Genomic DNA, 24,311 nt, shown 5'->3' on the forward strand with positions numbered 1-24,311 from the left:
AAGATGGACACCGCAGGGGTCAAAGTTCTGGAGACAGCCGAAGACATCCAGGAGCGCCGGCAGCAGGTGCTGGACCGCTACCGGCGCTTCAAGGAGCTGTCGATCATGCGCCGGCAGAAGCTGGAGGACTCGTACCGCTTTCAGTTCTTCCGCCGCGACGCTGACGAGTTGGAGAAGTGGATCCAGGAGAAGCTGCAGATCGCCTCTGATGAGAACTACAAGGACCCCTCCAACCTGCAGGTCTGTCAGCCTGGGTTTAATGTCTCTCTGCATATTTGAACTGCTGCCCAGTTAGCCACAGTATGTTTTATAGTTGGTGCAGGACATTTATTTGAATAATTTTGTTGATTTGTTAATTGGTTGAATTAATGATGGCACATTATGCTTCTGACGGCGTGTTTTCTTCTTTAAACAGGGTAAGCTGCAGAAACATCAGGCCTTTGAAGCTGAAGTTCAGGCCAATGCTGGGGCCATTATCAAACTGGACGACACTGGAAACATCATGATCAGCGAGGGCCACTTCGCCACTGAGACCATTCGAGTAAGGCACACAGTGATGAAGACGCAATCAGTCTGATACACATTATCGGTGTACAATAGCATTCAGTGTCCATGGCGGGCTGGACGCTTAGATTGCACCATGAAGGATGCTTATAGAAACATATGTAAACCTGACTTAGCTTTGCTTCCTGAATATCCTGTTTACTGTTAACACCTTCCATTTGATTCAGTCCTACACGCCTTACCGGACACAACAAAGACCCATAGTTACCAGTGTCAATATGGCTGAGTATATCCAAGTAGGTGTTGAACTGCTGTGTGACTCCTGAGTGCTGTGAAGATTCTTCCAGATCCAGTTCTTCTCAGTCAGCTTTCTCTTCTTGTTGCTCTGTTGTGAGGAAATGGCCTGACTTGTGTATTGTGTTGAATACGGTTCAGCTCACAAAAGAATATACAGTAATATATAGTATATATTTGCACCATTCAGCCACAACATTAAAGCAGGAAACTGGTTTTAATATTGTGGCTGATAGATTTTCATAAATTCTTTGACCTTCTGCTTCTCTTTCTTCTAACTTGAATAATAAAAAGTCTTTCCACCTGTCTTGTGTGTGGTAGACTCGTCTGGAGGAGCTTCATCGCCTATGGGACCTCCTGCTGCAAAGGACCAAGGAAAAGGGAATGCGTCTCCTGCAAGCCCAGAAACTGGTCCAGTACCTGCGTGAGTGTGAAGATGCCCTGGACTGGATCAGCGACAAGGTTAGATTCACAAATCTGACAAGCATATAGATGATGTCTGACTTGTGTGTAGACATCAAAACACTTTGACCTCAATGTTGTTCCTCCACTGCCGCCTGTAAGGAGGCCATGGCCACCTCCGAGGAGCTGGGCCAGGACCTGGAGCACGTGGAGCTCCTGCAGAAGAAGTTTGAGGAGTTCCAGACAGACCTGGCGGCCCACGAGGAGCGCGTGAATGAGGTGAACCAGCTGGCAGCCAAGCTGATCCAGGAGACCCACCCTGAGGCCGAGCTCATAGTTCGCAAGCAGGACGAGGTCAATGCTGCCTGGCAGCGCCTGAAGGGCCTGGCCCAGCAGAGGCAGGGCAAGCTGTTTGGGGCTGCTGAGGTTCAGCGATTCAACAGGTAAACATCACTTTTATACAGTGTGTGTGTGGATTGAAATTAGGTGTCGTGTTGAATACGAACACGTTATTACTTTCTCTCATGGCCCATATTGACGAGGCTGTGCGTTTTAATTCCGACAACAGGGATGTGGATGAGACCATCAGTTGGATCAAGGAGAAGGAGCAGCTGATGGCCTCCGATGACTTTGGTCGTGACCTGGCCAGCGTGCAGGCTCTGCTGCGCAAGCACGAGGGTCTGGAGAGAGACCTTGCCGCTCTGGAAGATAAGGTAGGACTTATGTCAGGACACATAACGGGAGCAGCCATGAAGTGGAAAAACCTGATGTACTAATTCTCATCCTCTCCTCTTCTTCTGCTCTTTTAATTAGGTCAACACACTGGGTGGCGACGCAGAGCGCCTGCAGCAGACACATCCCCAAAATGCCTCCCAGATTCACCTGAAGAAGGACGAGCTCATCACTAACTGGGAGCAGATTCGCACTCTGGCTGCTGAGCGCCACACCCGCCTGAACGACTCATACCGGTAAAACACTGCTGAGCCACACGGCTATTACTCGTGCAGTACACTCGGTTACTTTGATTGATTAGTTGATAGACAGAAAAACAACAGGGCGTGTAAGGCGGCGTCTGAGCCTCGCTCTCCACAGAAGTCTGCTCACTCCTGCCCTCTTGTGACCATGTCTTTCAGGCTGCAGCGTTTCACTGCTGACTTCAGGGATCTGACCAGCTGGGTGACGGAGATGAAGGCCCTGATAAACGCTGACGAACTGGCCAACGACGTGGCTGGAGCTGAGGCTCTGCTGGACCGCCACCAGGAGCACAAGGTAACAAACATGTCTCAGACCTAACCCCGTCATAGAAAGTTGAAATTTGATGAGCTTTTAAGTTTTAAGTTGAATACAAAATACCATATAACATTTATTTCACGCTTAAAAAGAAGAAATGTCAGTTCAAAGTGTCTTTCTTTCATGTTTTTCAGGGAGAGATTGACGCCCATGAGGACAGTTTCAGAGCCACTGATGAAGCTGGTCAGGCCTTACTCAATACAGGACACTACGCCTCTGAGGAGGTCAAGGAAAAGGTAACACGTCGAGCAGCACATCCAGATTGTACTTTCTTATTGTACTGGATTTATACCAGCACGCCACCATGTGCCATGTTTAAACTGGTGTGTTGTGTTGTGTTGTGTTGTGTTGTGTGTAGCTGGGCATCCTAGCTGAGGAGAAGGACTCTCTGCTGCAGCTGTGGGATGTTCGCAGGCAGCAGTACGAGCAGTGCATGGACCTGCAGCTCTTCTACAGGGATACTGAGCAGGTTGACAACTGGATGAGCAAACAAGAGGTAACATTAATACCTTTTGTCAGGAAAGAATTTTCCCTGGTTCTTACTGACTAGTAGATGCGATGTACCAGTTATTAATGTATTTTCATTGTATAGGCTTTCCTCCTGAATGAAGACCTTGGTGACTCCCTGGACAGTGTAGAGGCCCTGCTGAAGAAACACGAGGACTTTGAGAAGTCACTTAGTGCCCAGGAAGAAAAGATCACTGTAAGTTACTCCAGTTTGTCCACCTATATGATTACATTCCACCCTCCACTCTTTAAGCAAGAATATCATTTGCTCCTGCATGGAAGCTGTGCAGTCACGGCTAGATTTAACATTTACAGTTGTATAAAATACAAGTCTTAATCTCTTTGTCTTGTACATCTCCAGGCCCTGGATGAGTTTGCTACCAAACTGATCCAGAACAATCACTATGCCAAAGAAGATGTGGCTACCCGCAGAGATGCTGTAAGTACCAGTCAAATGTAGAATCCGCCTCAGATCTAAGCACTGAATGCTAACACAGATGGCCGGATTTCAGAATTCCTCTCGGTGGAAACCAAAAAAAAAAGTAACATGTCTTCCATGTCACATCTTTAGCTGCTCAGCCGCCGCAACGCCCTGCACGAGCGTGCTCAGTCTCGGCGCGCCGCCTTGGAGGACTCTTTCCACCTGCAGCAGTTCTTCAGGGACTCTGATGAGCTCAAGAGCTGGATCAACGAAAAGATGAAGACCGCCACCGATGAAGCTTACAAGGTAGTTTATCAAAGAGTCGGAGATTGTATGGAGCATTTTGAAATCCATGTAAGTCAGTTTAGAAATGTATTTGGACATTCCAGTGTTCCACTCTGTTAACCATTGTGCCTCTGTACCTCTCTTGACAACAGGACCCCTCCAACCTGCAGGGCAAGGTGCAGAAACACCAGGCCTTCGAAGCCGAGCTGTCAGCCAACCAAAGCCGCATCGATGCTCTGCAGAAGTCTGGCCAGGAGCTGCTGGATGGAAAGCATTACGCCTCCACTGAGGTGGCTGGCCGCATGGAGGAGGTCAGCTCCCAGTGGAAGAAACTGCTGGAGGCCACTGAGCTCAAAGGTAAAGCGTGGGTCAACCAGTGAGACCTGAGAATACGGAACATTCATAGTCACTGGATCGTTTAATGTAGTTACAAGATTTAAATGAAAAAAAGATGTGAGGTATGTTGGAAGGTTGTACAGTAGAGCTTTATAGATGAGAATCTTTTGACTTATTAAGTAAAATATTCAATATGTAGCTGGAACCGTAGTCTGCTGTCAAGTGTTTGTGTTTTAGCACCATCATTTACCACAACAGTCTGAGCTGAGTTTGTTTCCTGCTGTTTTCCTTTAGGCATCAAGCTCCGTGAGGCCAACCAGCAGCAGCAGTTCAACAGGAACGTAGAGGACATCGAACTGTGGCTGTATGAGGTCGAGGGCCACCTGGCTTCCGACGACTATGGAAAAGACCTGACCAGCGTCCAGAACCTGCAGAAGAAACATGCACTGCTGGAGGCAGACGTGGCTGCTCACCAGGTACCCAACACTAGGCATTCATTACAAGGGGATACCTGATACTCTGTTTTTGTTTTTTTTTTGTGCACAAAACTGTGATGTAAATGTATAAATTCCCCCCTGTGAACGTGTCTCGTAGGATCGTATTGATGGCATAACAATTCAGGCCCGTCAGTTCCAAGAGGCTGGACATTTTGATGCAGACAACATCCGCAAGAAGCAGGAGGCTTTAGTTGTCCGTTACGAAGCTCTGCGCGAGCCTATGGCTGCACGCAAGCAGAAGCTGTCCGACTCTCTCAGGCTTCAGCAGCTGTTCAGAGATGTGGAGGATGAAGAGACTTGGATCCGAGAGAAAGAGCCCATCGCTGCCTCTACGAACAGAGGTAAAAACTGAAGCTCACCCTCCTCACATACATTTCAAATGATTGATGAAGTTTTAGTAAAAGCTCCCCTCTCTGTTTTCCTCAGGCAAAGATCTGATTGGCGTACAGAACTTGCTGAAGAAGCACCAGGCCCTGCAGGCTGAGATCACGGGTCACGAGCCTCGCATTAAGGCGGTCACCCAGAAAGGAGAGGCCATGGTCGAGGAAGGTATTCTTCTTCTTTGAGATAATTGTGTCCTTTTTTTAATCCAGTGAAAATACTGTCCCAACATTCAAAATGGCTGATCATTCTTGTCCGGGGTACCCAGGGCACTTTGCTGGTGAGGATGTGAAAGCTAAGCTGGCTGAGCTGCATGGACGCTGGGACACACTGAAGGCTAAAGCCTCCCAGAGGAGACAGGACCTGGAGGACTCTCTGCAGGCCCAGCAGTACTTTGCTGACGCCAACGAGGCCGAGTCTTGGATGAGGGAGAAGGAGCCCATCGTGGGGAGCACCGACTACGGCAAAGACGAGGACTCTGCTGAGGTACGTGCATGGAAGAGATGCGAGCCAGATATTTTATATTTCTGTTTCTTTTGCACATTATCATCATCAAATGGATTTTTAAAAAAAAAATATTTAATTCATTTGCTTTATTCAACATGTCATCTGCATATAAAGTTGCTGATCATTCTGGTATTTCAACGTGAAGTCCTCCCTGTTCATCATGTTACTTGATGTTACTGTTACCTTGTCAGTGGTCAGACACAGCGGTGCTGAATAGTTTGTCTTCCACAGGCTCTGCTGAAGAAGCACGAGGCTCTCATGTCTGACCTGAGCGCCTACGGCAGCAGCATCCAGGCCCTGAAGGAACAGGCCCAGTCCTGCAGGGTAAAAAAAAAAAACCCAGTCCTTCTCAGCTCCTTAACAGAAGACAGATGTTCTTTAGTTTTTCAGAAAACACAAATCAGTGACACGAATTGTTTGTTTAACTGAACAGCAACAAGTGGCGCCGACGGATGATGAGACCGGGAAGGAGCTGGTCCTGGCCTTGTATGACTACCAGGAAAAGAGCCCCCGTGAAGTAACCATGAAGAAAGGGGATATCCTCACCCTGCTCAACAGCACCAACAAGGTACAGATAAGAACCAGCTCTGTGTACAATGAAGAAGGTATTTAATGTTAATGTAAGGGATGAAGTAAAGTGTTTAATCACTCATTGGCCACACTAATGATCAGTAATTGATTAATAATCTCTTGTCAAGGTTGAACAAATTAAAAAAAGATTAAAGGTAATAAGCAGGGTGTCCCTCTCTTCTTCCTGCTGCAGGACTGGTGGAAGGTGGAGGTGAACGATCGCCAGGGCTTTGTTCCCGCTGCTTACGTGAAGAAGCTGGACCCCACCCAGTCCTCTTCCAGGGAGAACCTGCTGGACGAACACGGCAGCATTGCACTGCGCCAAGACCAGATAGACAATCAGTAAGACGCCAGCATCACAGCCTCTGAAATGTTGCAGCAGAGCATCGTTGACTAACTCATCTCTCCTTTGAAGTTGAAGTGTTTCTCTCCAGTCTTTTCTCTGCTTTGTTTAACCTCTCTTTACTTTGCTGCTCAGATTTTAACACTACTGACCTCGCCCCCCCCCCCCCCCCCCGGCCTCTTTCTGTCTCTCCTCTGCTGTCCTCTCACTGTATTTAACAACTTAATTCTCGCCTCGCTGCGCGTTCACCCACGCCTTGCCAACTGAGCAGGCTTGTCACCAAGGAGGCCTGCAGCGTGTCTGTGCGCATGAAGCAGGTGGAAGAGCTGTGAGTAGGAATCGGCGTCCCCTGTGCGTGTTCTTGTGGTCACGATGCCGCTAAATATCATCTTCAGTTTTTACACCCCCACCTCCCACCCCCAACCCACCCATACCCCAGAACCCCTCATGTTGTGTGACACTGGTGTTCACGTCATCCTCATCTTCTATTCAGCACAGGTATAGAAGTACCACACCTTTTGCTTCCTTCTCATCCCCGGCTTGTCTATGAATGTTCATTTCTGATTTTTTTTTTTTTTTTTTTTTTTTTTAACTGCATCATCAGCCGTAATGTGCCTCATAAAACATTATGTTCTGCACATTTTTGTAGTGGCCACCTTTAATCCGTCAGAGAAATTAGCTTTAATAATCATTCAGTAACTCAGTTGAAATGAAATTCTGCTGATCCTGGTGCCTCAGAGAATCACAACTGAAATCTACTGCATTATAGATGAACTTGTACGTATAGATGGACATGTAGATAAACTCTCTTCTAACAATTTAGAGTTTAGATTTTCTGATTTCATTTTTATTATTTCCATTTTTTTTTTTTTAATGGAATTGATCGAAGTGTCCTTTGGGTTGTTTAGAGTTGTTAACAGCCTTTTGTCTATCTATTAAAGCAGTGAAATAATTATTACCTGAATTTACATTTTGGGTATAAAATATAGAGATAGATAGAACTTCCCAGAGTCCAGAATATCTTCAAATTGATTGTTTTGTTAGACAAACTTAGGGATAACTAGCAAAAAGTAGGTCGTCAAAAAAACAAAAACCAGAATCTACTCAAAGTAGATTTGAGTAGATTTTGTTCTTCCTGTCCCCTTGGTGTTCAGTAATAGAATCATCATTTCATGCTTTGGTTTAATAAGTGTTTATTTGCTTTCACAATGTCTAAAGCTCATAAATCTGTCCCACTGTGAGAGGCTTCCTCACAGGATCTATGTGCACAAGCTCCCATCACACAGCATGTCCGTGTTTTTCCAGTCACTGACTCTCCATTGCTTTTTCTAATGTAACATTTCCTGTTATCCCTTGTGTCCCCCCCTCCAAGGTATGGGACTCTGTTGGACCTGGGAGAGAAACGCAAGGACATGTTGGAGAAGAGCTGCAAGAAGTTCATGTTGTTCCGTGAGGCCAACGAGCTCCAGCAGTGGATCAACGAGAAGGAGGGCGCCCTCACTAACGAGGAGGTCGGCTCCGACCTGGAGCAGGTCGAGGTCCTGCAGAAGAAGTTTGACGACTTCCAGAAGGTAATGTACAAGGTTTTTAATGTTCGAGTCGTGTGTATTGTCATTTATTCGTGGCCGTGTCTCAAAGAAAAAAACGTATGCTGTTCTTTTGTTTGATGCAGGACCTGAAGGCCAACGAGTCTCGTCTGAGGGACATCAACAAAGTGGCGTCTGAGCTGGAGTCTGAAGGCCTCATGGCTGAGGAGGCCCCCATGGTTCAGGCTCAGGTAAAGTCCTCTGTCCTCAGGTCACCTGTATGAGCCACCTTCCATGTTTTAGATGTAAATTAACGAAGACCATGTTTTTTCTTGTTTTTTTTTTTTTTTCAATTTGCAGCAACAAGATATGCTGGGTGCAGCTCCTGGCAAGGTTGTAATGATTTCTGTAATTAATTTCTTTTTGCTTTATATTGAAGAACTTTTTCAGTGACGTGTGTGCTTACCACGCCTTATTTCTCGTACAGGATGAAGCTGATTCTAAAACTGCATCTCCATGGAAGGTAAGCTCCATCTAACACAATTGAATCAGTCTCCAGGAAACACATTCAAACATTCCAGTTTCTTTGTGTGTGTGTGTGTTTTTTCTTTTTTTTTTTAACTAAATGCATCAACTGCAAAGATTTGACAGCCTGTCGATCTTGATCTGATACTGTAACTGTGCATGACTGTTCAGCATTGGGTTGATGTTTGACTCTGATGTATCACTACTACAGTTTACTGCAATCATGCCCAATAAGACATCCACCTGGCATTGGGGCTTAATGTTACACGTCCTCATGGAATAATATGATTGGACATTGATGAGACAACTAGGGAGCCTCGGAATCCCCCCCCCCCCAAGATTCCATTTCCATTTAAATGATGTCTCCAGATGTCTCAATTGTCTTTGATTCATCATAATTCAGTGTTTGGGCTCTGGTTGGCTGGTTCTGCTCTAGCCATGGTTGCAGTGCTTACTGTTTCCTGATTGGTGTTAAAAGTCTCACTTGGTCTTGGGAGAAGACCAAGACAAAACCTGGGAGTTTTCATAACCCTCTTGACTGGTGTGGTGTTTTTCTGTTTTTGTCCTCCTCCTCCTCCTCCTCCTCCTCGCCCCTCCCTTCTCTCTGCCATGTTCTGTTCACCTTTTGACTGTAGAATATTCGCTTGGCTGTTCATACAACGGCTAACTTTAATTCTATCAAGGTAAGATGAACTAGTCCATCCCGTCCATCCCACGTCTGTCCCCTGCATTGTGATCAGAGAACTAACCCCATCAGTACGGTCTCCTTTCGGTTGTTACGTGATCTGTCTTCCTGTCCTCTGAAACCTCGTCTCCAGTGTCGACAGGGCTCAGTGTTAGTTTGGTTCCATCCCGTTTCCCTGTGGCATACGTTCGTCCTCTCTCAGTCCATCTTGTTTACTGATGAATGAATGACTACCGACATACTACTTGAGTTATGTCTTCAGCATCTCTTTGTAGATGTTGTCTTTGTGCTCGTACTTTTTTTTTTTTGTCCTTTACACCATGTCATGTTTAGGGCTGGATAGAAAAATTGATTTTCCAGTTGATCCTGATTTATTTGAACGATGCCTTGTTCAGATATCAGGCTGATGTCCTGTCAACACAAACAGTGCAGATGAATTAGTGAGCAGACTTTCAGTGTCTGTCCTGTCTCATCGAATCGATTCTGGACGTAGTGCATCCAAATCAAAGTGAGTCGGGAGATCAGTGCCGATATCCAGCCCTAGTAATGTATTCACCACGCATCCAGTCCTGTGCATCTCACCCTCATCATCCATTCACCTTTGTGTGTCCATCCCTGTCTGTGCCCAGCAAATGCACATCAAGTACAAACTATGCCAAATAGCACATGCTCTGTTTGCATCCTTGTAGCTAAGTTAAATATGTTTAGTCATTTCACTTTAGAACTTGATCTCTTAATTATCTGTTTTATCTTTGTATCTGTTTTATGCTCATGTTATTAGCACGTCTATAATCGCTTGATGAGTTCCTTTTATAATTGAGCGTATATTAAGTTCACGTACTGCCGTCTGATTATTTCGCAGTAGAGGAAACAAGCAGCAGGAAGGGCTGAAACGTGTCGAGCGCCCGTTCAATATTTATTGTTTTATGTCCAGGAGCTGAATAATCGCTGGCGGTCGCTGCAGCAGCTGGCCGAAGAACGGAGCAACATGCTGGGCAGCGCCCACGAGGTGCAGCGGTTTCATCGGTACGAACCAAAGCTCCAGTTTGTGTTGACACTTACTGGAGCCTGGGTGGTATCATGTCACACTGCACTTCCAGATGATGATGATGACACACGGGTTCTCTTTACAACATCTGGCCAAACAAGTTGTGTTTGTGCGTCCACAGAGATGCCGATGAAACTAAAGAATGGATTGAGGAGAAGAACCAGGCCCTTAACACCGACAACTACGGGCACGACTTGGCCAGTGTTCAGGCTCTGCAGCGCAAACATGAAGGCTTTGAGAGAGACCTGGCAGCCCTCGGCGATAAGGTCAGTCGGTCGTAAAGGATTTTGGCTGAATGTAAGATTTTACAGGATTTTCTTCCGAGACTTTAACTCATCGCTTGTGCTCCCCTGCCCAGGTCAACTCTCTCGGTGAGACGGCGGAGCGTCTCATCCAGTCCCACCCGGAGGCAGTGGATGACATCCAGGAGAAATGCACTGAGCTGAACACTGCCTGGAGCAGCCTGGTGGGACGTGCTGACCAGCGCAAGGACAAACTGGGCAACTCCCATGATCTTCAGCGCTTCCTGTCTGACTTCAGGTGAGGAGAGAACTGAAAATAGGGTGTGAGTCTAAGATGCATTAAGGTATTGTTTGGCTCAAACTCTTTATCTGTACACAGAGATCTGATGTCCTGGATTAACGGCATCCGAGGGCTGGTGTCCTCAGAGGAGCTGGCCAAAGATGTGACCGGAGCCGAGGCCCTCCTGGAAAGACACCAGGTACTGAACTCCTCCCTTCTGTATCTGTACATATTCACAGACATCAGTGCAGTTTATTTCCCATCTAACTTCTTTTCTCTCTTTCCGTCTGCTCAGGAACACCGCACAGAGATCGATGCTCGTGCTGGCACCTTCCAGGCCTTTGAACAGTTCGGTCAGCAGCTCCTGGCGCGAGGCCACTACGCCAGTCCTGAGATCCAGCAGAAACTGGAGGCTCTAGATCGTGAGCGTGCTGACCTGGAGAAGGCCTGGGTGCAGCGTCGCATGATGTTGGACCAATGCCTTGAGCTCCAGGTAACGAAGCCTTAAACCATGAGACAACCTGTAAGAGACCGTTATTACATCATCACGGGCAGCTGTCTCCACCGACTGACTCTTGTCTGTGTCCCTCACCAGCTCTTCAACAGGGACTGTGAACAGGCTGAGAACTGGATGGCAGCTCGCGAAGCCTTCCTCGCCAGCGACGACAAAGGCGACTCCTTGGACAGCGTGGAAGCCCTCATCAAGAAACACGAAGACTTTGACAAAGCTATTAATGTGCAGGTCAGTAAACGAGTCTCACGTTTTTAAATGGATTGCTCAGCGTGTTCTGTAAATGATCAAATGTTGCCCTGTTGTACAGGAGGAGAAGATCGCTGCCTTGCAGTCCTTTGCTGATCAGCTGATAGGGGCCGACCATTATGCCAAACCGGAGATCTTCAACCGCCGCAATGAAGTCCTCGACAGGTAGGAAACATCTGCGTTCATTTATGGATCCGCAAAACACACCGTTCCAAAGGGGGTAACACTTTAAGTTCCAAGAGACAAAGACAAAATTACATTAGTGCAAAACAGAAAGACAGACTTGTCCTGAATCCACTCCATGCGTCTGAATACTTTTGTTGTTTGAGTTCACTTTTTAAACTTCCGATTTCGATGTTTGAAAGGTGGCGCCGGCTGAAGGCCCAGATGATCGAAAAACGCTCCAAGCTGGGCGAATCCCAGACCTTGCAGCAGTTCAGCAGGGACGTGGACGAGATAGAGGCTTGGATCAGCGAGAAGCTGCAGACCGCCAGTGACGAGTCCTACAAAGACCCTACTAACATCCAGGTAAACATTAGTCTTCTGTTAGCACAGGCTCTTTGGGCCTGTGAAACGTTCAAAGAAAAATGTAGGGAACTAAGGAAAATTTGTTAAGGAAACATACATATTCACAGATGGTACCAAATAAATAAGCCAGTCATGTGACCTTAAAATGGCTAATGTGTTTTGTCTTGTTGTATTGACAATACTCTTCTTTAACTGATCCCTCCCTTTGTCCTGTACTGAATTTTTCTCCCGTTGTCGTATTTGTTTTTTTTTTTTGTTTTTTTTATAGCTGTCCAAGCTGCTGGTAAGTTTGAGTAGTGTGTCAGCTGACTAACAACCGAGCAAGGTTATCCTCCATGTGTCCTTGTCTTTGCTATGTGTGTAGTCGCGACTTAGACCAAGCATTCTGTCCGTCTTTGAGTTTGTCCCCTCATCAGCACTGTTGAGTTCCAGCTTCTTTTCCACTTGGGAATTAATTTTTGATAACTTAAAAAAAAAAAAAAAATCTTTGGTTTAATTCTGTGTTCATATTTATATATATATTTTTTTATTCTAGGTTTGTTTTGTCATCAAAGGCTACTAGTTTTTGGGTGTGGCTTCCATTTTTAATTTCAGTTCTTGAGGGGAGGGGGTTATCTTTAAACTTGCTTCACACACACACACTTGATTTGAGCCCGCAGTCAAAACAAATCAAATTGGACTGAGTGATTCCTGACTGACAGCAGTGTCGAGCTGACAGATTTGCTCCCTGACTGGATCCGTTTCTTGAAGTTGAAAAACATGATGGAGTGTGAGCGTCTTGTAGAGCGTCTGTGGAAACTTTGAAAGATACAAACATGAAGCAACTTTGAAGTGACTCCTTCCTCCAGTAGGTTTTCTCAGAGTCGGCTCTGTTGCGGATGTTGTCCCGCCATTTTTTTTTGTTCTTCACCTGTTCGTCCTGTGTGTGTGTGTGTGTGTGTATCAACGTCCGACACATTGTCTGTCACAGTTGCTGTTTTGTGTTGAAGCAATTTTATTTTTGTATTCCACTGCAAAAACTACAACAGCTTCATAATGGTCCAGACAAAGGGTTTGGTTTTTTTTTAAAAACTTGGTCAAACTGGGAAAACAAAAACCAAAATACTTCCTGTTCTACTTCCTGTAGTACAGGAAGTATCAGAGGGTTCAGTAATGCAGTTTGTTCCATTTGCATTAACTTTCAAGACTTCATTTAGTTCCATTGCTGCTGTAAAGCTGTAAGTTGATTACATTATTTTTCAGTTCTTGGTTTTATTATTATTATTTTTTAATCCTTACCTTTGTACCATTTAAGGTTACTCACTAGAAAACTGGGGGTGTCCTAAAACTCAATTAGTAATCTCAGTGGAAGGAAAGTTCTGGGACATTTACACCGTAAATCAGGAGCTCGTCCACCGAGTGGTTCTCATGCTGTGTCCCTGTTTTCTCCCACCTCTTGTCTGCGCTGTCAGAGTAAGCACCAAAAGCATCAGGCGTTTGAGGCCGAGCTGCACGCCAACGCAGACAGGATCCGCGGAGTCATCGACACCGGCAACGCCTTGATCCAGAGAGGAGCCTGCGCTGGCAGCGAGGACGCAGTCAAGGTGTGTTCTCCCTGTCTGAGTACACAGACAAGAATGAGATCCACGGACAGTGAATAGCTTAGTTCAAACACGACTCTTCTGGTTTCAGGCGCGCCTCAGCGCTCTGGATGAACAGTGGCAATTCCTCGTCAACAAATCTGCAGAAAAGAGCCAGAAACTCAAGGAGGCCAACAAGCAGCAGAACTTCAACACGGGCATCAAGGACTTTGACTTCTGGCTCTCTGAGGTGAGAGTCTGCGTGGCGGACAGAAACACTGAGAGAATCTTCTATGAGTGTGTGTGAGTCACATGATGACATGTTGTTGTGCCTCAGGTGGAAGCCCTTCTTGCCTCTGAGGATTATGGGAAAGATCTGGCCTCAGTCAACAATCTGCTGAAGAAACACCAGCTGCTGGAGGCTGATATCTCTGCCCATGAGGTATGAAGCTCATTACTAGAAGTGGCTCAGCATGTGGGTCAGCTAGACCTGAGGGAGCACACGGTATTTTAAAAGGTCCCAGTTAGGACGAGACCCTCTGACCAGTCTCTCTCCCTCCCTCCCTGCAGGATCGACTGAAGGATCTGAACGGCCAGGCCGACAGCCTGATGGCCAGCAATGCCTTCGACACCTCTCAGGTGAAGGACAAGCGCGACGCTGTCAACGGCCGCTTCACCAAGATCAAGAGCATGGCCGCCGGCCGTCGGGCCAAACTTAACGAGTCCCATCGCCTACACCAGTTCTTCAGGGACCTGGACGATGAAGAATCTTGGATCAAGTAAGAGTGAATTCCCCAAGCGGTTCACGTTACCTGCTATATCAGTATGTATAATATAAACATTTTTGCTCCAACTCCCCCCCTCACAGAGAGAAGAAGTTGCTTGTGAGTTCGGAGGACTACGGACGTGATTTGACAGGTGTACAGAATCTGAGGAAGAAACACAAGAGACTGGAGGCAGAGCTGGGAGCCCACGAGCCGGCCATTCAGGTAGGGAGGCCTGACTCAGGCTAGCTGCTAGCTAGCTTATATAATAACTGCCCTGTTTGATCAGTTCATTAGGTTGACATTCTGACTTAATCACCCCAGTATCATGTGAGTATAAGGGGGAATACTCAGGGAAATGCTATGGCTCTGGTATCCAGTGATTGGATCAGTGTGTTCTGTGTGCCCCCAGTCGGTGCTGGACACTGGGAAGAAGCTGTCTGATGACAACACCATCGGCCAGGAGGAGATCCAGCAGAGGCTCGCCCAGTTTGTCGACCACTGGAAGGAACTCAAAGACTTATCTGGAGCAAGGTAAGGCCGCTGAGCCAGGCAGCCGCAACCCGTAGCAAAGAAACCCGAAACGGGTGTTTAAACGCCATGCAATGTGTGTGTGTGCTCGCTCACCAGGGGACAGAGGCTGGAGGAGTCGCTGGAGTACCAGCAGTTTGTGGCGAACGTGGAAGAGGAAGAAGCTTGGATTAATGAGAAGTTGAATCTAGTTGGGAGTGAGGACTACGGAGATACGCTGGCTGCTGTGCAGGTGCTGTTCAGGGGAAGACTGAGAAAAAAAAAAAAAAACAACCTATTATTATTTTTTTAAACCTTAACAAGTGGTGATGAGTTTTACTTCAGCGAATTCTATATTTTCAACAGGGCTTGCTGAAAAAGCATGAAGCGTTTGAGACTGACTTCACCGTGCACAGGGACAGAGTCAATGACGTGTGTGCTAACGGAGAGGAGCTGATCAAGAAGGTACTGGTTAAATAGCACATTAATAATCATCTGTGTGACTTGTGCAGAATGACTGTAGAAGCAAATGTGTATTAACGTCTTTTTTTTTTTTTCTTGTGTGTGTGTGTCTCAACAGAACAACCATCATGTGGACAACATCAGCGCCAAGATGTCGGCTCTGCGAGGCAAAGTGTCTGAGCTGGAGAGGGCAGCGGCTCAGAGGAAGGCCAAGCTGGATGAAAACTCTGCCTTCCTGCAGTTCAATTGGAAGGCCGATGTGGTGGAGTCCTGGATTGGTACGAATACATGAAGCGGCTTGTCCCCAGACACTTTGTCCTCCCTCTCAGACCTTCAAGGTCCTTTAGAGGCTCCAAGACCAGTTATTTATTCTGTTTCATTATATAACATGAATTCAAAACAAGGAAACAGAATATGCTAAGCAAGTCCTGACTCCTGTTAGCTTGTTTGTGTTTGAATCGCTTCCTAACCTGTGGATGTGGTTTGTGTTTAGGTGAGAAAGAAAACAGCCTGAAGACCGACGACTACGGCAGAGACCTGTCCTCCGTGCAGACCCTGCTCACCAAGCAGGTACTCCCTCCCCTCAGACAGTATTCTGTGTTTCCCTCTGTGCCACGTTACTGTCTCCACTGACCACGTCCCATTTTCGGTGTCTCTCTGCAGGAGACGTTTGACGCCGGTCTCCAGGCCTTCCAGCAGGAGGGCATCACTAACATCACAGCTCTGAAGGACCAGCTGCTGGCTGCCAAGCACGTCCAATCAAAAGCCATTGAGGCGCGTCATGCTGCCCTGATGAAGCGCTGGAACCAGCTGCTGTCCAATTCAGCCGCTCGCAAGAAGAAGCTTCTGGAGGCTCAGGAGCACTTCAGAAAGGTAAAGAGGACAGAGGGCGCTCATGTTGTCAGGTTGTCCATGCCTCCACAAATCCGTTCGAAATCCACGCTTAAGGATCCTACGCTTCTTTTCCACCCCAGGTTGAAGACCTGTTTTTGACATTCGCCAAGAAGGCGTCAGCCTTCAACAGCTGGTTCGAGAACGCGGAGGAGGATCTGACCGACCCAGTGAGGTGCAACTCCCTGGAGGAGATCCGGGCTCTGCGTGAAGCCCACGAGGCCTTCCGCTCCTCGCTAAGCTCGGCTCAGGCCGACTTCAACCAGCTGGCCGAGCTGGACCAGCAGATCAAGAGCTACCAGGTTGTGTCCAACCCCTACACCTGGTTCACCATGGAGGCCCTGGAAGAGACCTGGAGGAACCTGCAGAAGATCATCAAGGTACAAGACACAGGCTAACTCCTGTTGTCTTCCTAATAAAAATAACTTTATTGGGAAGTACACGTAGGAAGTGATTAGCAGCTTCACACAGTAACACTCTTTACCTCGCTCTGTCTATAAACATAGGAGCGAGAGCTGGAGCTGCAGAAGGAGCAGAGGCGACAGGAGGAAAATGACAAGCTGCGTCAGGAGTTTGCACAACACGCCAACGCTTTCCACCAGTGGCTGCAGGAGACCAGGTAGAGGACAGCGGTCCAACCTCGAGAGCTCTGTTCAGCCTAGGCGCTCGGGCTACGATTGTTCCCGAAAATGTCCGATGTGGCTGACACGACGCCGCTGTCGACCGAATAGGTCGCGACACCGGCGTGTTGCAGGCGCGCTTTCGGCAGTGTGTGTCTTTCTGTAGAGCCTCTGATGACCTCAGCTCGAGGCATGCTTTACCCGTCGACTGTTCGTTCGTCAGAACACGTCTCCAATTTCAAAGCTTAAAAACAAAGTCGCCACCCTGCGTTTTTTGGGGTTGTTTGCACTGTGTTGTTGTCTCATGTTGTTTCATGTTGTTAATGTGTATTTATTTCTCTCTCTCTCCCCTCTCTTTCCCCCCTCCCTTCTCTTGGCTGCTTCCTCGCTGGTGCTTGGGATTACTGTGCTAATCAGGACATATCTTCTGGATGGGTTAATATCACTTTTTCTCTTTTTTTATTCGTCTGAGTGTTTGAATGTGTGTGTGTGTGTGTGTGGCTGTGAAACCTGTGTCAGTGTGATCATGTGATGATGAAATCTTTGATCTTTAAGGTGGGTGTTGTATTTAAATGATCAAGCTTGGTAGGACCAGTTTAAACCACATGTTCCTCTTACTCCTTATCCTTGATGTACATGAGTTTTTGGCTGGACCGCGACGGCTGTGGCTGAACTTCCACCACTGGTCAGCTGACTGAGTGATGGAGTTTCCCCATCAGCCGTTTTTAAAAAAGTACCTAGATTTACCAACTTTTCAAACCCTTTAACATCTTGTTATTTATGATGTCATCTAGCGACGTTTCGAGCTTTAGCTTCTCTCCATTCAAAGCAGCAGTTTACAGCTGTTTTCCACAGCGGTCCAGCCACACACCAGGTCTTGATCTAGTCTCGTTTTCTGGAATATTCCCTGTGTTTTCCCTCTGTTTCCTTGTCTGATGTTTAACCTCTGGTCCTCCGTCCTCTCTCTGAATAGCATAGCCTATCGACGGGTTATCTGTGTCTATCAGTACCAAGTTGCTGATGATCTTTCCGGAAGGTCAACCTCTTTCGAGCCTCGCTCTGGTTTCCTTTTTTTGCTTTTGTCTTGACCCACGCAGTTTGAGGGCCGTGTGACCTCATGCACACCCCAGTCTAAAAAAAAAAAAAAAACACCACATTGGGCTCTGGTGTGCTCAGTCACCCCCCCCCGCTGTAATAACACTCACCCAGTCCTCCAACTCCCAAAGTCCCAGCCACTGCTTCCAACTAGTGGATCGGCCTTGCCACCTAGTTTGTACTGTGTGTGAAGGAAACTGCACTTGGTTGTCTTCCATTATTTAAAGCAGCTTTCATCAGTGGAATTTGGTCCCATTGGGTCCCTGTGGTGTCTTTTCCTGCTCGTGTGCTGTGAACCTGAAAGAACACCATCCACCCATCACCCGTGACACAAAGCTGACTTTTCGTTTTTTTCCATGAGCTACTAACGATCGGCTGCAGTTTCCAGTCCTGCGTGCAGCAGCAGCAGCCTTAGCAGCCCTGCATGGTGTGGCATACCTGTAGATAGTGTTGAGTATTAATTCAGCTCCACTCTGCGGCAGTAAAACGCAGCACAACAGATCCACATTCAAATGTGAATTGGACTTTGTCCCAACAGGGGGACATGTTAAATGAATTGATTAAATAATAAATACACCCAAGTTTCCCAGTTTCCTCTGCACCTGTCATCAGAACTCATAAAGGTTTCTCTGGGGGGACACTGAATGTTGAAGAGTGTGTGTCTTCCTAACAGTGTGTGTGTGTGTGTGTGTGTGTGTGTAGTGGTGGACTGTGCTGGTTTCTCTCTGAATTCAGTTTCTGTTGGTGTCAGGTCCTGTATGGTAGAGGAGTCTGGAACCCTGGAGTCTCAGCTGGAGGCCACTAAGGTAAATATCACAGTGGCAAATCATGACGTGTAACAGCGCTGCTGCTGCTGGAGGCGAGCAGACGACAAGACCAAGCTCTTCTGATGTGTGTGTGTGTGTGTAGCGTAAGCATCAGGAGATCAGGGCCATGCGCAGCCAGCTGAAGAAGATTGAAGATCTGGGTGCAGCTATGGAGGAAGCGCTGATCTTGGACAACAAGTACACAGAGCACAGCACGGTGGGTCTGGCCCAGCAGTGGGACCAGCTGGACCAGCTGGGAATGAGGATGCAACACAACCTGGAGCAGCAGATACAGGCCAGGTACACACCACCGTACAGTTACTGCAGGTGGCCGAGCTGGTCTGGAGCGGGAGGAGGCCTCGTGTTCACCTTGTGTTCTTCCCTCTTTGTGTTTCAGGAACACCACTGGAGTGACAGAGGAGGCTCTGAAGGAGTTCAGCATGATGTTCAAGTAAGCACCGTCGACCTGCCGTCGCCGTGACGGTGTTTCTGTGCCTGATCCGATCCGATCCAGGTCGCATCCTCACCCTCGCCCACTTTCTTTTACAGGCACTTTGACAAGGAGAAGTCCGGCCGTCTGAACCACCAGGAGTTCAAGTCGTGCCTGCGCTCGCTGGGCTACGACCTGCCCATGGTGGAAGAAGGAGAACCTGATCCCGAGTTCGAGGCCATACTCGACACGGTGGATCCCAACAGGTCTGTCACATGTTCAGGAAATTAACGCTGAAGCTTGTAAAAGTGAAACCAGTGTGTCTGTTTGTATTTGTTGCCTAACTCCGAGGACTGTGTGCGTGCAGGGACGGAAACGTGTCATTGCAAGAATACATGGCATTCATGATCAGCCGCGAGACGGAGAACGTCAAGTCCAGCGAGGAGATCGAGAGCGCCTTCCGAGCCCTCAGCACCGAGAACAAACCCTATGTCACTAAAGAAGAGCTCTACCAGGTGAGACGAGCTCACCGCTCACACCCCCGTTTTCGGATTTAGTCTCAGTGCCACATCTTCTAGGTCTAACCCCCCCCCCCCCCCCCCCCCCCCCCCCTCACCCTACCCCCCCTCCTCTCTCTTCCCCTCTCCCCCCCTTCCTCTCTCCTCCTCTCTCCTCCTCTCTCCCCCCCCCCCCCCCCCCCCCTCTCTCTCCCTTTCAGAACCTGACCAAGGAGCAGGCGGACTATTGCCTGTCGCACATGAAGCCCTACCTCGACAGCAAGGGCCGCGAGCTGCCGTCAGCTTACGACTTCGTCGAATTCACCCGCTCACTCTTCGTCAACTAGCCCCTCCCCCCCACCAGTGACCAATCGGGATGCGTTTTCCCCACACACACACACGCTCTTCAACACAAACACACGGCTGAAACTGCATGATTGTGGCACCAGGAATATTCACCAATAACAACTGTCTGTATTATCTATTTATCTCGCTCTGCCCTTAACTTTGTGCTTCTCACAATAGCATAGTGAATCTGTCTGCGTTTGAATGTGATTGTTTTAGCTTTGTGCTTTCGATGAATTTAAGAACCTAATAGTAACAATAATGTTGTACCGACAGCTTAACAACTACAGTGTGCTTTAATAAACGCTACTGGTTAGAACTGGAAACCTCCACTCACTCGTTTTTATTTCACTTCCACGCTTTAGTTCTTTTCAGTCTTTGAGATTTGTGTTCACAGTTGACATCGTCGCAGCAATCTGTCCCAGGTAGAACGTGTCTCATTCTGCCATCTGATTGGCTATCTGCTCCAGCTGGCTGCTCTCTCTGGGTCTCTGCTCCGTCAAATCCGTGCTCAGCTGCCAAACACCGATTTTCCCGTCTGCGCTCCCCACGGCCAAGAGGTGGGGGTTCTGACGGTTGAAGGACAAACAAGTCGCAGCTTGGCCTGCTGCTCCCTGCTGGATGGTGGCTGCTGGTCTCAGAGACCTGCGGCCCAGGTCAAATATCTGCACCTCACCTGGGAGACAGAGAGAGAGAGACAAAAACACACACATACTCCATGAGAGGTCTGCCTGTTGATCTGAATCTGATTTGTAAATCCTGCTTTGAAATCACAAATGTGCTGTAAAAAAAAAAAAAAGACGACCTAACAGAAAATACACCATCACACAGTTTAGAAGTTGCACCTTGTCCTGTGGCTGCAGCAAACACCAGTGGTCTGGTTGGAGACCACTGCACCTGAAACACGTAGGACTCTGAAACCCTGAGAGAGAGAAGAGGGTCCGCCTGCAGCATAGAGTGGACGTGGGCCAGACCGTCAGTCCCTGCGCTCACAAACAGGTTCCTGCAGACAATATGAGACACAAAGTCACTACTGGGTCATCTGGAAAATAACAGCTGATCACCAATGTAATTTTCATTTCTTCAGTGTGTGAGTGCGTGGGTGGGGTGGGGTGGGGGCTGTCACCTGTGGAAAGGGGAGCAGTGGATGGAGTGGATGGGGCCGCTGCGAGGCCTGAATGAGAAGACTGCTGGAGCTCTCAGCGTCACGCTCTGGCCCTCGGAGGCTGTGGCCGCCAGGGTCTTGGAGGATAAGGAGCATCTGAGCAGCAGGCCGCCCTCAGAGCCCACCAGGAAGGTGTCAGGGTCCCAGGGAGACAGGGCCAGGGAGGTGACACCCACGGTGCTGCTGCCTCGGGCCTACGGGCAAAACCACACTGTAACTGTGTCTCAAATCCAGAATGATTCAGAGCAGCTTTTGAGTCTGTGGAGACTGAGGAGCTGCACACACAATCTCTGTGTCTGACAGCGACAGGTGAACAGTTCCTCAGTGTTGCAGTGAAGCTGTTGTCTTCCTGAAACTCACCTTGAAGGTGTCGCTGCTGCTGTGAGGAACCTGCTGTCGTACTAAGGCGTAGGCGGCATTCAGGACAAACCCGCCCTGGTCGGAGTCCACCATCCACAGCAGCACCCGTCCTCCTGAACTGGCACTCAGCACCCCAAACTCCCCTTTCTTCTGCAGAGGTACCCATGCAACCTATGTGCGCGCACACACACACACACACACACACACACACAGGACATGTTGTACTAATGTCTTTTCAACTGAAAACCAAACAGACTGTATCTACCTACCTGATAAACAGGCTCCCTGTGGCTGTCTGCTGACATCCCAGTTAGGGCCAGCACAGGATCCTGAGTCTGACTGGTGTCCCAGACCACCACCTCTCCACTGTACAAACCCCCTGCACCCGCAGCAACACACACACACCCACACACACAGACTGAGATTTAAACACACTTCATGACCTCACAGGCAAACGAGTAACACAGGAACACTCCCATGTTGGAATAACAGGAGACTTTCCCAATCCTACCATTCTTAACAGGATCATTTTAGCCTGACTACAGTACATAAACCTGGGTTAGTTAAGTTGAAGAAAGGGTCAAAGGTCTCAGCTGTTAGCAGCCTGCAGAGACAGCCTGTCATCAGCTGAGGGTCTACCTGCGATGAGGGCCGGCTGGTTGGGATGACAGCACAGAGCGGTGACTGCAGTGGGAACATCTATGACCAGGTCTGCTTGTTTGGGGCTGAGGGCTCGGCGATCCAGATTCCACGTGCAAACGTACGACCTCTCGGTGCTCCAGCATCCATCGTCGATCCTGCTCACAAATTACACACACACACACACACACACACACACACACCTGAACCACACTGACCACATGATGACTACAGAAAACAATTCCTTCTTCATGTTTTGGTCGAAAACATCCAGGAACATCATCAGCGGAGTTTCATGTTTGTTAACATAACACAGATGAAATTAGGTGACAGAAACATACCGGCCATATGCACAGGCAATAACTGAACCCGTACAATTCCAGGACACGCTTGTTACATGAAGACCTCTCTCTTGAGCGATGGGATGTTGAAGGCAATGGAGGCATGAAACCTGCAAACACGGAAGAACAGACTAAGGCACAAAACCTCTCCATAAAAATACGGGAGCGCCTCAAGATTCATTGGTCCTGCTTACCAGCTGACTGTGATCAACCCAGTTGGCCTGGAACCCATCAAAGGCATGACTCCTGGCATTTTTGACCAATTCTCTGATGACCGTGTCCTCAACCCGCTGCAGGAAGTCCTTCAGGCCTGGAGGCTCTGGCTCGTCATGGTTTTGTTGGAAGAGCTGCTCCGTTACTTGGTCCTGTGGCTCCGTCTGGGTACAGCTGACGGCAGTGGATGTAGTCTGGATCTCTGCCTCAGCACTGAGCACCGCTCTGGTCTGGCAGCCTCTCTGAAACACCAGCAAGCAAAAGCCACGTTCACATCAAATTCAGAGTAACAGGTGCGATAGTGATGGTTTATATTTAATATTTAATATGGTCATTTATTTCAGTACCTAAAACGTTTAAAAAGCTAGCTTTGGGTGAGTGCTTCCGCTGTATACCGTTGTTTGTATTAGACTTGGATAAATATGTTATGTATAAGTATTAATAAGTCATATTAATATACTCAGCATCTCATATTGGGGTGGTTTCTGTTATTTCATGCGGTGTAAAGTTACTTGCAATCGGTTACATTTCCGAGCAACACCTGAACGTAACGCGTTAGCTTCTGATAGCTAGCTAACTACTGTGTACAGTGTTGTTTCTATAATACATAGACAAAAAAACACTGTCATTCAAACTAAGAAAGAGCTCTGGGAGTTCAAGGGGGAACAGCTGCTCAGACATACCGACTCCTGCTCAGACTGATGGGAGTTCCGCCACAGTGACCGGACACTCACTGAGTCCAGAGCTTCGTCAGCAAACATGCTAATGATTCACGTTTAAAGAAAATGTGAAGGATTAGCATTCAGTGGCTAAACTGAGCGCACCGAGGCAGTCCGGTGGTACTATAGCTGGATGCCACTGTTCACACCACAGCCATAGTGTCGCTTGCTGTTGCCGGACGCTTCACGCGCAGCCATTTTCTACAAAGCTCGCGTTACCTTGGTTACGGGGAGGATGTCCGGGTCAGAGAAGTCTCGCGTTCACTTCCGCTTCCTCTCCAGGATAAACAAAATCAATGCTTTTCTTTCAGCAGCGGTTTCAGCTGTGGAGCCGTTCGCGTATTGGATCAAAATAAACAAAACAAAGTTAACAACTTACGAGTATCTGTCTCCACAATATTTTTAAATTGTAGCTAATGGTATTCTACAGTAATATCGTCTTCCCTGAGTATTCAACTCATGCTAACACGAACAAGGCCGACTCCCCCTCCCCATTAACTAGAGCCAGGTCATAGTGACCCGCTAGATTTTGTTCCCCCAGAGACCAATCCAGCATCACTCCCCAACGACTAATAACGTCCAACGGCTTCTAAAGCACGCTAATCAATCAGTAATAAGTTATCAGACTACTTACACACCCGATTTCACGCTTGTATATTAATGTACAACGATGGCTATGTCCTGGTGTTTGCACTAGGGCAGTGGTGTCCAAACTGTCCCGCAAAGGGCCATGTGGCTGCAGGTTTTTGTTCCAACCAATGAAGAGCACACAGTTTGACCAATCAACTGTCTGAAGACTGAGATCAGTTGATTAAATGAGTCAAGTCTGGTGTGCTGCTGCTTGGTTGGAACAAAAACCTAGAACCTAGACATTTCTGCCACCTATTGGTGGGAGAACTACATCACGCACACACATAGATGATGTATGGTGTGTTAGCCATGTTTATTTATAGTTCTGGTATTA

The 24,311-nt window shown here is 47.8% G+C and overlaps 2 protein-coding genes across 5 annotated transcripts; one reads left to right on the forward strand and one right to left on the reverse strand.

Annotated features, from left to right (window-relative positions):
* On the forward strand, positions 1–20,236 carry sptan1 (spectrin alpha, non-erythrocytic 1). Of its 3 annotated transcripts, XM_041059758.1 has the most exons (54): positions 1–240; positions 416–541; positions 1,120–1,260; positions 1,363–1,643; positions 1,769–1,913; positions 2,014–2,168; positions 2,334–2,469; positions 2,625–2,726; positions 2,849–2,986; positions 3,083–3,193; positions 3,359–3,436; positions 3,569–3,724; positions 3,856–4,060; positions 4,334–4,515; positions 4,634–4,877; positions 4,963–5,085; positions 5,186–5,403; positions 5,656–5,748; positions 5,858–5,992; positions 6,188–6,336; positions 7,710–7,908; positions 8,010–8,114; positions 8,224–8,256; positions 8,351–8,386; positions 9,024–9,071; positions 10,008–10,099; positions 10,243–10,387; positions 10,480–10,661; positions 10,743–10,842; positions 10,939–11,136; positions 11,239–11,385; positions 11,465–11,568; positions 11,769–11,931; positions 12,200–12,214; positions 13,383–13,514; positions 13,603–13,740; positions 13,828–13,932; positions 14,061–14,269; positions 14,359–14,479; positions 14,667–14,788; positions 14,885–15,017; positions 15,131–15,229; positions 15,345–15,504; positions 15,720–15,796; positions 15,890–16,099; positions 16,201–16,497; positions 16,624–16,736; positions 17,155–17,172; positions 18,584–18,638; positions 18,742–18,938; positions 19,036–19,089; positions 19,188–19,334; positions 19,436–19,583; positions 19,787–20,236. In XM_041059758.1, the coding sequence occupies exons 1-54, from the start codon at positions 4–6 to the stop codon at positions 19,910–19,912; spliced, it is 7,383 nt and encodes a 2,460-aa protein (XP_040915692.1). In that variant the 5' UTR covers positions 1–3; the 3' UTR covers positions 19,913–20,236. The 3 variants fall into 3 exon arrangements, with proteins under 3 accessions (XP_040915692.1, XP_040915694.1, XP_040915693.1); XM_041059760.1 differs by lacking the exon at positions 17,155–17,172; XM_041059759.1 differs by lacking the exon at positions 12,200–12,214.
* dync2i2 (dynein 2 intermediate chain 2) lies at positions 20,230–23,585 on the reverse strand. 2 transcript variants are annotated; one of them, XM_041059761.1, is made up of 10 exons: positions 23,567–23,585; positions 23,312–23,390; positions 22,610–22,870; positions 22,416–22,525; positions 22,075–22,232; positions 21,705–21,814; positions 21,436–21,606; positions 21,037–21,269; positions 20,756–20,913; positions 20,230–20,586 (listed from the first exon to the last, which is right to left on the reverse strand). In XM_041059761.1, the coding sequence occupies exons 2-10, from the start codon at positions 23,387–23,389 to the stop codon at positions 20,348–20,350; spliced, it is 1,518 nt and encodes a 505-aa protein (XP_040915695.1). In that variant the 5' UTR covers position 23,390; positions 23,567–23,585; the 3' UTR covers positions 20,230–20,347. The 2 variants fall into 2 exon arrangements, with proteins under 2 accessions (XP_040915695.1, XP_040915696.1); XM_041059762.1 differs by lacking the exon at positions 23,567–23,585 and adding an exon at positions 23,497–23,515.
* Positions 23,586–24,311: the final 726 nt, after the last annotated feature.

The sequence above is a fragment of the Toxotes jaculatrix genome, chromosome 16, assembly GCF_017976425.1.
Source record: "Toxotes jaculatrix isolate fToxJac2 chromosome 16, fToxJac2.pri, whole genome shotgun sequence".
Lineage (NCBI taxonomy): Eukaryota > Metazoa > Chordata > Actinopteri > Toxotidae > Toxotes > Toxotes jaculatrix.